The 10,695-nt window shown below is 42.1% G+C and overlaps 1 protein-coding gene across 4 annotated transcripts; it reads left to right on the forward strand.

The window, feature by feature from the left end:
- Positions 1-638: 638 nt before the first annotated feature.
- NMS (neuromedin S) lies at positions 639-7,294 on the forward strand. 4 transcript variants are annotated; one of them, XM_030234979.2, is made up of 8 exons: positions 639-749; positions 867-922; positions 1,305-1,355; positions 2,446-2,505; positions 5,178-5,213; positions 5,620-5,661; positions 6,642-6,672; positions 7,157-7,239. In XM_030234979.2, the coding sequence occupies exons 1-8, from the start codon at positions 677-679 to the stop codon at positions 7,171-7,173; spliced, it is 366 nt and encodes a 121-aa protein (XP_030090839.1). In that variant the 5' UTR covers positions 639-676; the 3' UTR covers positions 7,174-7,239. The 4 variants fall into 4 exon arrangements, with proteins under 4 accessions (XP_030090839.1, XP_030090840.1, XP_050827461.1 ...); XM_030234980.1 differs by lacking the exons at positions 639-749; positions 867-922 and adding an exon at positions 929-1,021 and having other exon boundaries at positions 7,157-7,294; XM_050971504.1 differs by lacking the exons at positions 639-749; positions 867-922; positions 1,305-1,355 and adding an exon at positions 1,036-1,260 and having other exon boundaries at positions 7,157-7,294.
- The last annotated feature ends 3,401 nt before the right edge of the window (positions 7,295-10,695 follow it).

A 10,695-nucleotide genomic window follows, 5' to 3' on the forward strand; every position in this document is an offset into this window, starting at 1 on the left:
CTGTGATCTGATTAGAAAGCATTGCTCTTAGAACTTGCACAGAGAAAACCAGGGAGAGTTTTCCATAGTCAAACCTAATGATTAAATCAGGAAGAAAGGAGAATCACTTTCTGTTGATAGCAGATCTGTATCTTTTCTACAGCCATACCCACTATGAAATGAATTAAGAAGTGGATGGCTTTCTTAATTTCATGTGAAGGTAAATGTAGTAAAATGGGACTTGTTCAATATGAAAGTTCACAGCCCTTCTAATTAGAAGGCAAATTTTATTTCCCAAACTGCCACGAGGAGAAATAACTCCCAAACACTCAGCAAGCCCTACTACAAAACTGAATTTTCTGTTGCTCTGTCACTTGACCAGGCGCAGCATCTTCTTCTTATCCCTCACTCTTTCCTCTCGGTCCCTTCTAGAGAAGCAGTTTTTACGGAGGTGGTCTAGGGGGTGGAGAGCGGGATCCCTAATACTGGGGTGGGATTTCCCGTCACGGCGGGCCGAGCCGCGGGGCGGCGGGGGCGGCAGTGCTGGTCCGGCACCGGGAGCGACATCGGGAGCGACAGTGGGAGCGGTGCTTGGGACCGCCCCGGCGCCCATTGGCTCGGCGGCTCCGTATGGGGCTCGGCGAGGCCCCATAAAGGCGCCCGTCCGCTCGCCCATCCATCCCATCCCCGCCCGGCCATGCCCCCGCCGCCGCCCGCCCTGCCCTGGCTCCTGGCCGCCTGCTGCCTCTGCGCCTTCTCACGGGGCTCAGGTACGTCCCGGCACCGGGGGAACGCGAGAGAACCCCGGAGAGGATCGGCTCCTCTAGGGGAGCCACGTCCTGGCCGGGCTCCGCGGCATCCCAACGCAGCCGTGTCCCGTCCCGCAGGGTTCCCGCAGCCTTTCTCGCGCTACCGGGACGGTGTGGAGCTGCCCCCAAACCAGGTACGTCTGTCATTGGCGTCCGACAGCGATGCGACGTGGAGAGGTAGGGAAGAGACTGGGAAGGTGGGAAACGAGGCTCGTCTGTGGCAGGGAAATGAGGTAGGAAATCTCCAACGGACTGGCAATACCGTATTAAATACCTTATTAAATACCTTTAAATACCCTGGGGGTTGGTAAAGAGAGGACGGAGGCTGGCGCCCTTCGCCGCCCGCAGCGGCAGGTAGAACAGGCATGGGCAGGGGTGTGGAGTGCAGCATGGGGCAGAATAGGACACCCAAAGACAGACGGGCTAATAACAAACCAGCCCCGACTTCCCGAGCGAAAACACAGGTCCGAAGGTATGATGGACGCACTGTTAATGTCTATTCTTTACTTTTTAAAGCAACTGGCACTGTGTTTCAGTCAGTGGATGGAAATGTCCGATCAACCCCAGGTAACCTGACTCCTGTAACGTGTTTGATCTGCTGAGACTCTCTCTTCCAGACATACTAATTGTCCTGTATAACCTGGAGCATCGGTGTCTGCAGGTTGCAGAGCCTCCGCCAGAGAGTCAGCAGCTCTGGAGAGCAGGGCAAGTTTGTTGGTGTGTGTGCTCTCCTCCTTGTGAAGCTAATGCAGACCTAAAGAAAAGCACTTTTTTTTCCATTCTTGCCATGCCAATATTATGCCAATAGTAGCTAACACTGAAGCAAGACGTGCCAGACAGTTCTGCAGGATTTAAAGGTCCTGTTTGGTCCTGGCTTGGTGCTTAGTGGGTGGATGAGTTTTTTCTGGGCTGCTCAGAGGAGAGGGGAGCAAGGAGAAGCTTTCACAGATAATTTCTGCTGGCCCAAGGCTTACAAACACTTTAAAGTGGAAGATCAGCTGCACTCACTGCATTTAATATCAAGCCCAAGGGTCATTTTCAAAGCAGGGAAAAAAATATTTGGAGGATCAGGAAGTATTTGGAAATTTTGAACGTTTTGTGCTGATTTTTTCATTCCAAAATGTTATGGTTTTGTGAACCGAAACTTGTAGAAAACAGTTCCCAGAGCCTGTTTTTCAGGTGTCTTACACCTCACTTCCTTTGAAGCTGTAGTTCTCATCCAATGTGATTGCATGCATAAGCAAATCCCCATACTGTGACAATGAGTATGGGACAGGGTATTTCAGTATATGATTAAAGAATATAGTTCTGATTGACCAAAATGCTTGTAGTTAAAATGAACATAGATTAAACACGTCAAAAACCAAAGATACCCCTAGAACTATTAGCATAGAAACACGTTTTAAATATAAGAGGCTGATTTTGATCTCTTTATAGCACCAGACTGTATTGACAACAGTTGCTTTGTGTGTATTCTTCTCAAACAAGAGTAATTTTTCATCTCATAATAGTGTCAGTAAGTTTTCCCCTGCTCTGAGTGGTTTTGGTGAACTCAATCTAAATTGATCTGGGATCAGAATCAAGCCTGTTTTTAATCAAACCATGTACACCTTGTTCTCCCAGTAAATGTATTAAAGTATTGTTGTTTTTTTTCCAGATCTCCAGCACTGTTTTGGATCTCTGTTATTCCATATTCAACAGCATGCATAAAAATGAGGTAAGATATATAATTACTTGTTTTGTTTCAAAGCACCCCCTTCTTAAACTTAGAAAGCAACCACTCCACGACCAACTTTCTGACATTTTTCTCCAAACAACAATGCATAATCTAATACTGTAGTGGTTTAAGAGATGTAGAAGGGTATATAAAATATTTTCTTTTTGTTAGTAGTTTGCATGTAATTCTTAGTTACTTTAAATTATTTATATGAAACTGCTGTTTTTTCACCAATTCAGAGCTGAAGAACCAAAACATTCACTTATAGTCAGAGTCAGTATTTTACCCTGACCCTCAGTTTTGAATATCACAGGGTCAAATACACTAAAAATATACATAATATTGGATCAATAGCAAACCTTAGATTATGCTGAACATAGAGGTGTATGAGTTGCTTTACTGATTTTAATACTCTATTTGTGCTTGGGGTTTTTTTGTGTGTCTGATTTAGAATAAGGAGATTAAGTTGAGGAGTTATTGAGTATAGCTCTTTTTTGTTGGTGCAGTCATATAAGGACCCATCTCAGTATCAGTTCTGCTTTATATCACTTTTTTATTAGCACCATTTCATTAAGAACCTTTTCCATAAAATTCACTCAGCCCCTGGGTATATGCTAAAAAGGCCAATTTACTTGTGGAGGCTGAGTCCTCTGCTGTTTCAAAACAGGAGTAGATCCTTCAAGACAACAATAGAAAGTATTTTGAAATGCATTTCAATACCTCTTCTTGCCAGTGTCTTTAGCTTATTATAATTCCAAGCATGCTTTCCTGAAGCAGTCACTAAAGTCTACAATACTGAAGCTGATTGTATAAAAAATGATAGCATTTCAGTCATAAAGTCTAATAAATGTTTTTTGAGTTCACTATTGACTCATGTTTCCACAGCTTAGCCATTGAGGAAACATCCAGAATCATCTGGTAACTTTGAACAGAGTCTTATTCCTAGTTACTATTTTAATTACTAACTTTGCAAAAAATTATGTGTCCTCAAGATTGGAAGCTGAATCTCATACAATATCCTTTCAAAAAATATGAGCTATACATCTGCAATATGATTTCTAGGTGTGGTCTGAGTAAAGCAGCAGATAAAATAAATATGTGAAATATGGATAAAGAACTTGAAATATGGATAAAGAACTATGTGAAGTATTATCCATCTGATCAATTCTCATATTGCATGAAGTCCTACTTTCTTAGCCCACAAGGAATCTTCTGAAGGCACTACAAACACGAGTCTGTATGTAATTAACCCAGTGAAACAGTTATGAAATCTTACTAACGTCACCTGAATTTAACTTTCTACATTATTCTATATTTCTGTGAATAAAAAAAATTATTCAATCAGAGTTAGAGATCCTATAGAGAAGGCAGATGGTGTTTTAAGAGAAGGAATGAGGCCTCAGCACTGTGAAAGGCAAAGTCCATGGCAATTTGGGTTTGAATGGAACTTGAACCCAGCGTGGGGAATTTAAAATATTTTGGGAGAACTAAGAATATTTAACATCAATGTTGAATCACTTCACTGTGTGTTTGAAATTTCCACCCCAAAGATATTTAAAATCTCTGGTTTTTTATCATATTTCTTCCACATAGTAATCTCTCACCTGTTATAAATTAGTTAGGATAGTTGAAACTGCAGGCTGAGTCATGAGTCAATCTCTGTCTTTGCTTGATGTGTAATAATCAATCAGAACAAAGGCAGCACTCATATTGTCTTCTGTAGTAGTCTCCTCCTTTGCATCCTTTAGGCACCTTGATTGAGCAAGCATTTTTTTTTCTTCCCTAGTATTTCACAGCCCTGCAAGTTGATGTCAGTCACTCTAAATTGTTGTCTTGCAGCTTGAACCAAAGAAATCCTCTTCTCATACCCTGAACCATGATTCCCTCTTTCTTGCTTGTGTATTTTGTCTTTTAAAACTCCTCCTCTGCAGTTTCCCACCCACATGCTTTCCTGTGTTCTCACCCATCTTCACATTCTTGCCCATTACACGTGTTTGTTTCTCAAGCCCACTCCAGGTAACTAAACCCACTCACTGATGGGTGACTGATGGGCTGGGGCACACAGCCATCCCATTCCTGGCTGGCTGGGAGCATACAGCCTGGCAGCTGTGTCATGGGCAGGAGGGCTCCTAAACCAGGCTGCAGGGTCAGGGCTGCACCACATGTGGAACTTAGTCTGCTCACATAAAGTCACGGGGAAAGTTTCTATTCCTTGAAATAAGACTGAGTAGAAAAATGAGCAATTTTCTGAAGAATAAAGAGTGCAGGGGAAGGCTTAAACCCAGCAATCTTTCCTGGGTTAAAACCAAGGGCAGTCTGAAAGGCAAAGAGCAGCCCCTTTTTAACAAGATAAGAGCTATCAGTACAATTCAAGCCTGAGGAGTGGAGCTCCAAGCTGAGCTCTGCCTCACCCCCAGAGCACAGCTGCACTTTGCTGTACAGAGGGGGAAGCCTGTTGAATGATGGAAATGAACAGAGTAACTTCCAGGCAAGGTTTCACATCAGTCTTTTAAAAGATGCATTGCTGCTGTTCTTACATCTGTCTTACTGTGATAAGTGTGAGGTTATCTCTCCTCTCACACGGAGAGTTCCAACCTCATCAGTAACAGAGGGTCACTGTAACAAACCAAAACGTGCCGGCACCTTGATTAACGTACAGTGTCCACTTGCAGGAATCACAGATTGCTTCTGCAAAGTTTACAAAGAAGGTATGTAAATATGAAGACAAGCAGTGGCAGTAGCAGTGGATAGGGAAGTATGTCCCTTTCCTTGCTTCTTTTAAAGTCAGCATGGGTTTTTCCAGTGTTTGGGAAGTGATCTGTGCTGACCCTGCTCATACCCTATGTGTAAAGCTTTCTTTTATATTTCTTCTAAACCCTGTGAATCTTTAATTATGTGAATCTAGTTTATTTACATTAGACACCATGTAATTCAGGCATTAATTTTTCATCAGCATTCCAGATGAATGGGCATTGGGGACTATCAATATCTTGTTTGCATGCTGCTGGAAAGGTCCCCAAATTACCAATATTCTGATAGAATAGTAAAATTTGGCAACAGATCTATGGAATTGAGTTTAAAGTATTTTGTTATTGTTTGTGTTTGATTTTACAGGACAGTCATGGAACTCTGGGGCGGCCTTTCTTCCTTTTCAGGGTATCTGAATCTCTTTGTTTAAAGATTGTAAATCTCAGACATTGTTATATGTTCACAGACGAGCAGCTGTTTCACAAATTCTAGCTGCAGTTGTTTTGAGTAGAGGCCAAATATCCCTATGCTTGAAAGCTTAAGGAGCCATTTACTCAAAAAACTCTGGTTTGACTAAAAGATGACAAGATAATGAGATCTGGGGTATTGGTAGATTAAACACTTGTTTTCGTTTGAAGTTATGCTTCTGCAAATGTTTTATCTTGAGCCAAATCATCCATGTGGCTTGTATCTCTGAGACTGTCAAGGTGCACTGGTGCTAAATAAATTGGATCAAACATGTGCCTGAGCTGAGTGCCCACCTGGTCTGAAAGGTCTGCCCAGGAAGCAAAATCACATTGCTTAATGGTGAAAAGCCAAAGCAAAATGATCATAATTTCTCTCACATTTTTCACCCACTGGCTTGCTGAGCTATGACATGGTCTAATGCCCAGTGTGCTGGTTCTGATTGACATCAAACTAATTTTTAGGAATATCTTCACCACACTTAAAAAAAATTAAAATACTGTAAAGCAGGTCACATCAGTAACCAGAGTACCAATTCAGCTGTCATTTATGCTTAGTTTTAAGTTATTTGTTGTTTCAAGCATGTTCATCTAGGTTCTTTCAGTGCTGGTATTTACATCGTGTTTCTTAAGCATGTGCCTATACTACCCCTATGAATTTAAACCCAAATCCTGAATGACAATAATTAAGGCCAGAATGTCTAGCTTTTTGGATGAAAATTTCTCATATTCAAAAGCATAACCCACCCTGCACAGATCCCCCTGGTATTTGACATGTTGTTTTAAAGAAACATCTCAGTGCAGTTTTATACAGTACCCTGTCTGCATGATGGGGAGGTATTTTGTGCATGTATTTTGCTGGGTTTGCTTATAAGACTGTAATCTATTGCTTCTTCACAATCATCTAATTATTATGTTTTTCAGCCTCGAAATGGAAGAACTATTGAAGGCAGTGGTAAGTAGGCAACCAAAAGTGTCAAGAATTTCTTCTGCCATTTCACCAATGATGAGCCTCGTGATAAAAAAAGGTACTGAGAAGCCTTACAAACCTAGAGCAAACCTAGATACACACATTTCATAAGTCCATTAAGAGCTGTCTTGACAGAAATGTAGGGTTTTTTCATCCTCAGAGACTTAGAGTTCACACCCTTGACAGAGGGATGGTTTTCTTTGTCAGGCTTTCATACTCTAATATAAGGTCAGCAGGGTTACAACATGGTAGGAAGAGAACTGTGTGAGAAGAAAGGATTCATGTTTGACTACAAATAACAGATCTGGGTGCTTTTCTAGACCTTCGGATATCAAAATCTTCTGGTTTTAGAATCTGAAGCTATTTAATTTCTAACTTTGAAAAGAACCAGATGTACAGAAGTGAGTAGAAAGTCATATTCAGATCAACATCTCAACATAAAATATGATCCTGTGTTAATTTGTTTCAGAATATCGTGGAATGTGAAGTTCATGGATTCATTTACCAGCTCGATGACTTGGTTACATAAAGGAAAGAGACTTCCCATTGCACTGGTTGTCTATTATGTGACTCAGTTGTCTGAAATTTGCTGTTCCATGTAATAAATTTGCAATCAATAATTCTTTTTGTTGTCCTTTTTTTATTGAAGCCCATACTAGGTTTCCTTGGGCTATAGTCTAGCATTGCCTGCTGCCAGCTGTAATCAAAGAAAATCCATCATCTCAATATTGACAATTTTCAAATGCAACAGTGAATTTTATAACATTTTCTTTAATAGGGTCATAAATGATAAGCTTGTCCTTTTGACTAGATAATATATTTCTCCATTATTTCAGAATAGGCATCCTGAACAACACTGTACTAAAATCATCACGGACATTTTAATGATTTATTTTGAGTAACTAAGTGCTCAAGTGTGATAATTGATGAATCCAAAGCACTTTGAAAGAAGAGGATCAAGTACTGCTGCCACATACAGATGTTATTTGATCAGATGATGTATTTTTTCAGCCTTGCCTTACTGGCTATCATAAAGCACAAATGAGGCACTTTTGAGAAATATTCTGAACATCTGCCCTTTTTTCTGAAATCATGCATTTGAAAATGTAGTGCAGCTGATTGTGCTTGCACTGTATGGAGTGTTTTGGTATGTGGAGACATTTATGGGCACAAAACTTTAAGTGCTAAGCAGTTACTTCCTTAGGGAGAAAAGAGCATAGTAAAATTGAGGATCTGAGGATACAAACGAGGCTGGGGATACAAATGAGGTTGCAATCCCTGAACATAGCATTGATTTCCTCAGGCCCTTTGTTATCTCTCCTTCTCTTTGGCTACTATGGTAAGGTGCCGTTCCAATAATGCTGGCACAGCTGCATGTGAACCAGATTTGGAGACACCTTTGTCTTTAAAAACAAACCCTGAGATACCTGTGTTTAGTCATTTTGTGGGTTTTTTATGGGGTTTTATCTGGATAAGTTCCCAGTTTGGACTGTGTTAACAGAAGTTTGGCTGGCAGTTAGAGGGAAAGGATGAGTTTTTTGGGAATTGTTGACTGCATCTGAGGCAGAGTATTCAGTTTGGAGGCTCAGAATACAGGAAAGCCATGGAAAAAGTAGAGTGAGGCCCTTCAAGGTGGTGAGAACTCTATCACTTGCCCCTGAGGAGATGCAAAGGCAACTGGGTTGGTTCAGCCTGGAGGAGGGATGCCTTCATGAGAGTCCAATAGAGGCTCCAGTGCATATGAGGGCCATCAAGGAGACAGCTGTTGTTCAGTGTATTGTCAAATCCTGTAGGAAATTATTAGGCCTTGGAAAAACTTCCAAAGGGATACTGGCTCCTCTGGCTTCTCAGATATCTGGAACCAGTTAGGTTGTTCTTCTGGAAGGAACAACTAGGCCAAATACAAGTGGTGGGGATGCACTCTGGCAATGCAAATAAATAAGAGATAATGATTACAAAAGCACTGCAATGGCACTTCTGGCTTGTTTCATCTGAGGCCAAAGCTGAAAACTATCAAACTTTGCTCAGTTCTACATAAGTATTTGTACTGGTATTGGCTAGGATAGAGTGAATTTTCTTCATAGCAGCTTTTAAGGTGCTGTGTTTTAGATCTGTGACCAAAACAATGTTGCTAACACAGGGATATTTTAGCTATTGCTGAGCAGGGCTTGCACTATCTCAAGACCTGTTTCCCATCCCAGCAGTGAGGCAGCTGGGGAGCACAAGGAGTTGGGAGGTCACACAGCTGGCACAATTGCTGAAGGGTTATCTCACACTGTATGCTGTCATGCTCTGCTATAAAAGCTGGGGAGGAGAACGGGACACACACCTTCAGAGTGGTGGTATTAGTCTTCCCAAGTCACAGCTACGTGATGGAGCCTGGCTTTCCTGGAGATAGCTGAACACTTGCCTGCTGATGTAAAGCAATGAAAGAACACCTTGTTCTGCTTTGCTTTACCTATTAATCTGTCTTTATCTCAGCCCACAGCTTTGCTCACTTTTACCCTTTCAGCTCTCTCCCCATCCTGCTGGAGAAAGTAAGCGAGAGGGCTGAGGTGAAACTGAAGCAGTACTGTACCATAGGCAACTCATGCTGTGCTCATGCAGTCAGCAAAGGCTTCCTTCACCCACAATAGGTTTCAAGAATAACATCTGTTTGAGCCTTGAAACTTAAGGTTGATAAATAGGTGGTAATTTGCAGGTGGGAACCTATCCCCGGTCATATATCTGTAGTGTAGTAATGGTAGCTCCTCTGTAAGAAGCACAGAAGAGCTCTTGTTCACTGCTCAGTGGAAATCTTTGCTCCCTGGAGCAATTCAAATGTCACCTGCAAAACAGGAGAAATTAATAACATAGAAATGCAAACGTCATCTCTGGCCTGAAACTCTTTGTGAATATCCCACTGCAAAACTCACAGCAGAAATTTAGGAGTGCAGACACAGGTGACAACAATTAGAAGCACAGAAATATTTCTACAAGAAAAAGATGTGAAAACTCAGTTCTCACTGTCAGGCAGAGAAGAGACAAATCTAGAGTTTCAGGACAAGATATTCAAAGTACTGAGTACTTTGTGTACTGAGTGTGTTTCGAAGAGTAAATTGGGTACTTCTCCATCCTCATGTCATAAAAAGCAGCAAGGAGGGACACTCAGTTACACTGAGAAGCAACGTGTTTCAGCTGCAAAGGGGAAATTTTTTTGTAGCACTTAACTCCTGAAACCAGTTGCCACAGCATAGAGCATGTGGTTAGCAACAGCTCGGTGGACTCTTGGAAAGGCAGGAATATTCAGGAGTGCACATCTTCGTGCCACCTAATATGACTCAAAAATCACTTCAGGCTGGCCTAGGACCTTAAAAGCCTGGCCTGCAGGAGCTGGGCTCAGCCAGGCAGTGCTCAGCAGAGCACACAGCAAGGGACCTGGAAATGCACTCATCTGGGGGGGAGCAAGTGCTGCCTGGCCTCGTGACGTGCTGATCTCCAAAGAGACAGAGCACGAAGCACAAGAGGAAAACCTTCTCAGTGGTTTAGCTCCCTCACTCTGCTCCCTTCGTGATCTTGTGCCTTGGACAGCCTCACTCAGTGCTCAGCTCCCACAGGGAAGAGCTCACTTAGTAAATCTTGAGGTGAGTGCAAGCTGCGAGGGATGGCAGTGTTGCAGGACGGAGTCAGCATTCGGAATGACCCTGGCAAAGATATGGAAAAAAATACATACAGCTCACTGAGGATCAAAGGAAGTGATTGCACATAGTGAAGAATAATCAATTACAGCTTTGCAGCAAAGGGGATGGGTAACTGTAGATAGTCAAATATCAGTGTTGAGAAGAACACAAAATACAATATGGAATGAATAAAAAACTGTAGAGACTTACATGGGAGGGGTTGCATTGCTGAATATAGGTAAGGCTTCATGTACAGAGTAATACAGGGAAGAAAGAGGGGAACAACCAGCAAAGAGGAAAGGCAGTGATCAAGGAAAGCTGGAACTCTGAATGAAGTGGGGTTGATTTG

The sequence above is a fragment of the Serinus canaria genome, chromosome 1 (genome assembly GCF_022539315.1).
Source record: "Serinus canaria isolate serCan28SL12 chromosome 1, serCan2020, whole genome shotgun sequence".
Lineage (NCBI taxonomy): Eukaryota > Metazoa > Chordata > Aves > Passeriformes > Fringillidae > Serinus > Serinus canaria.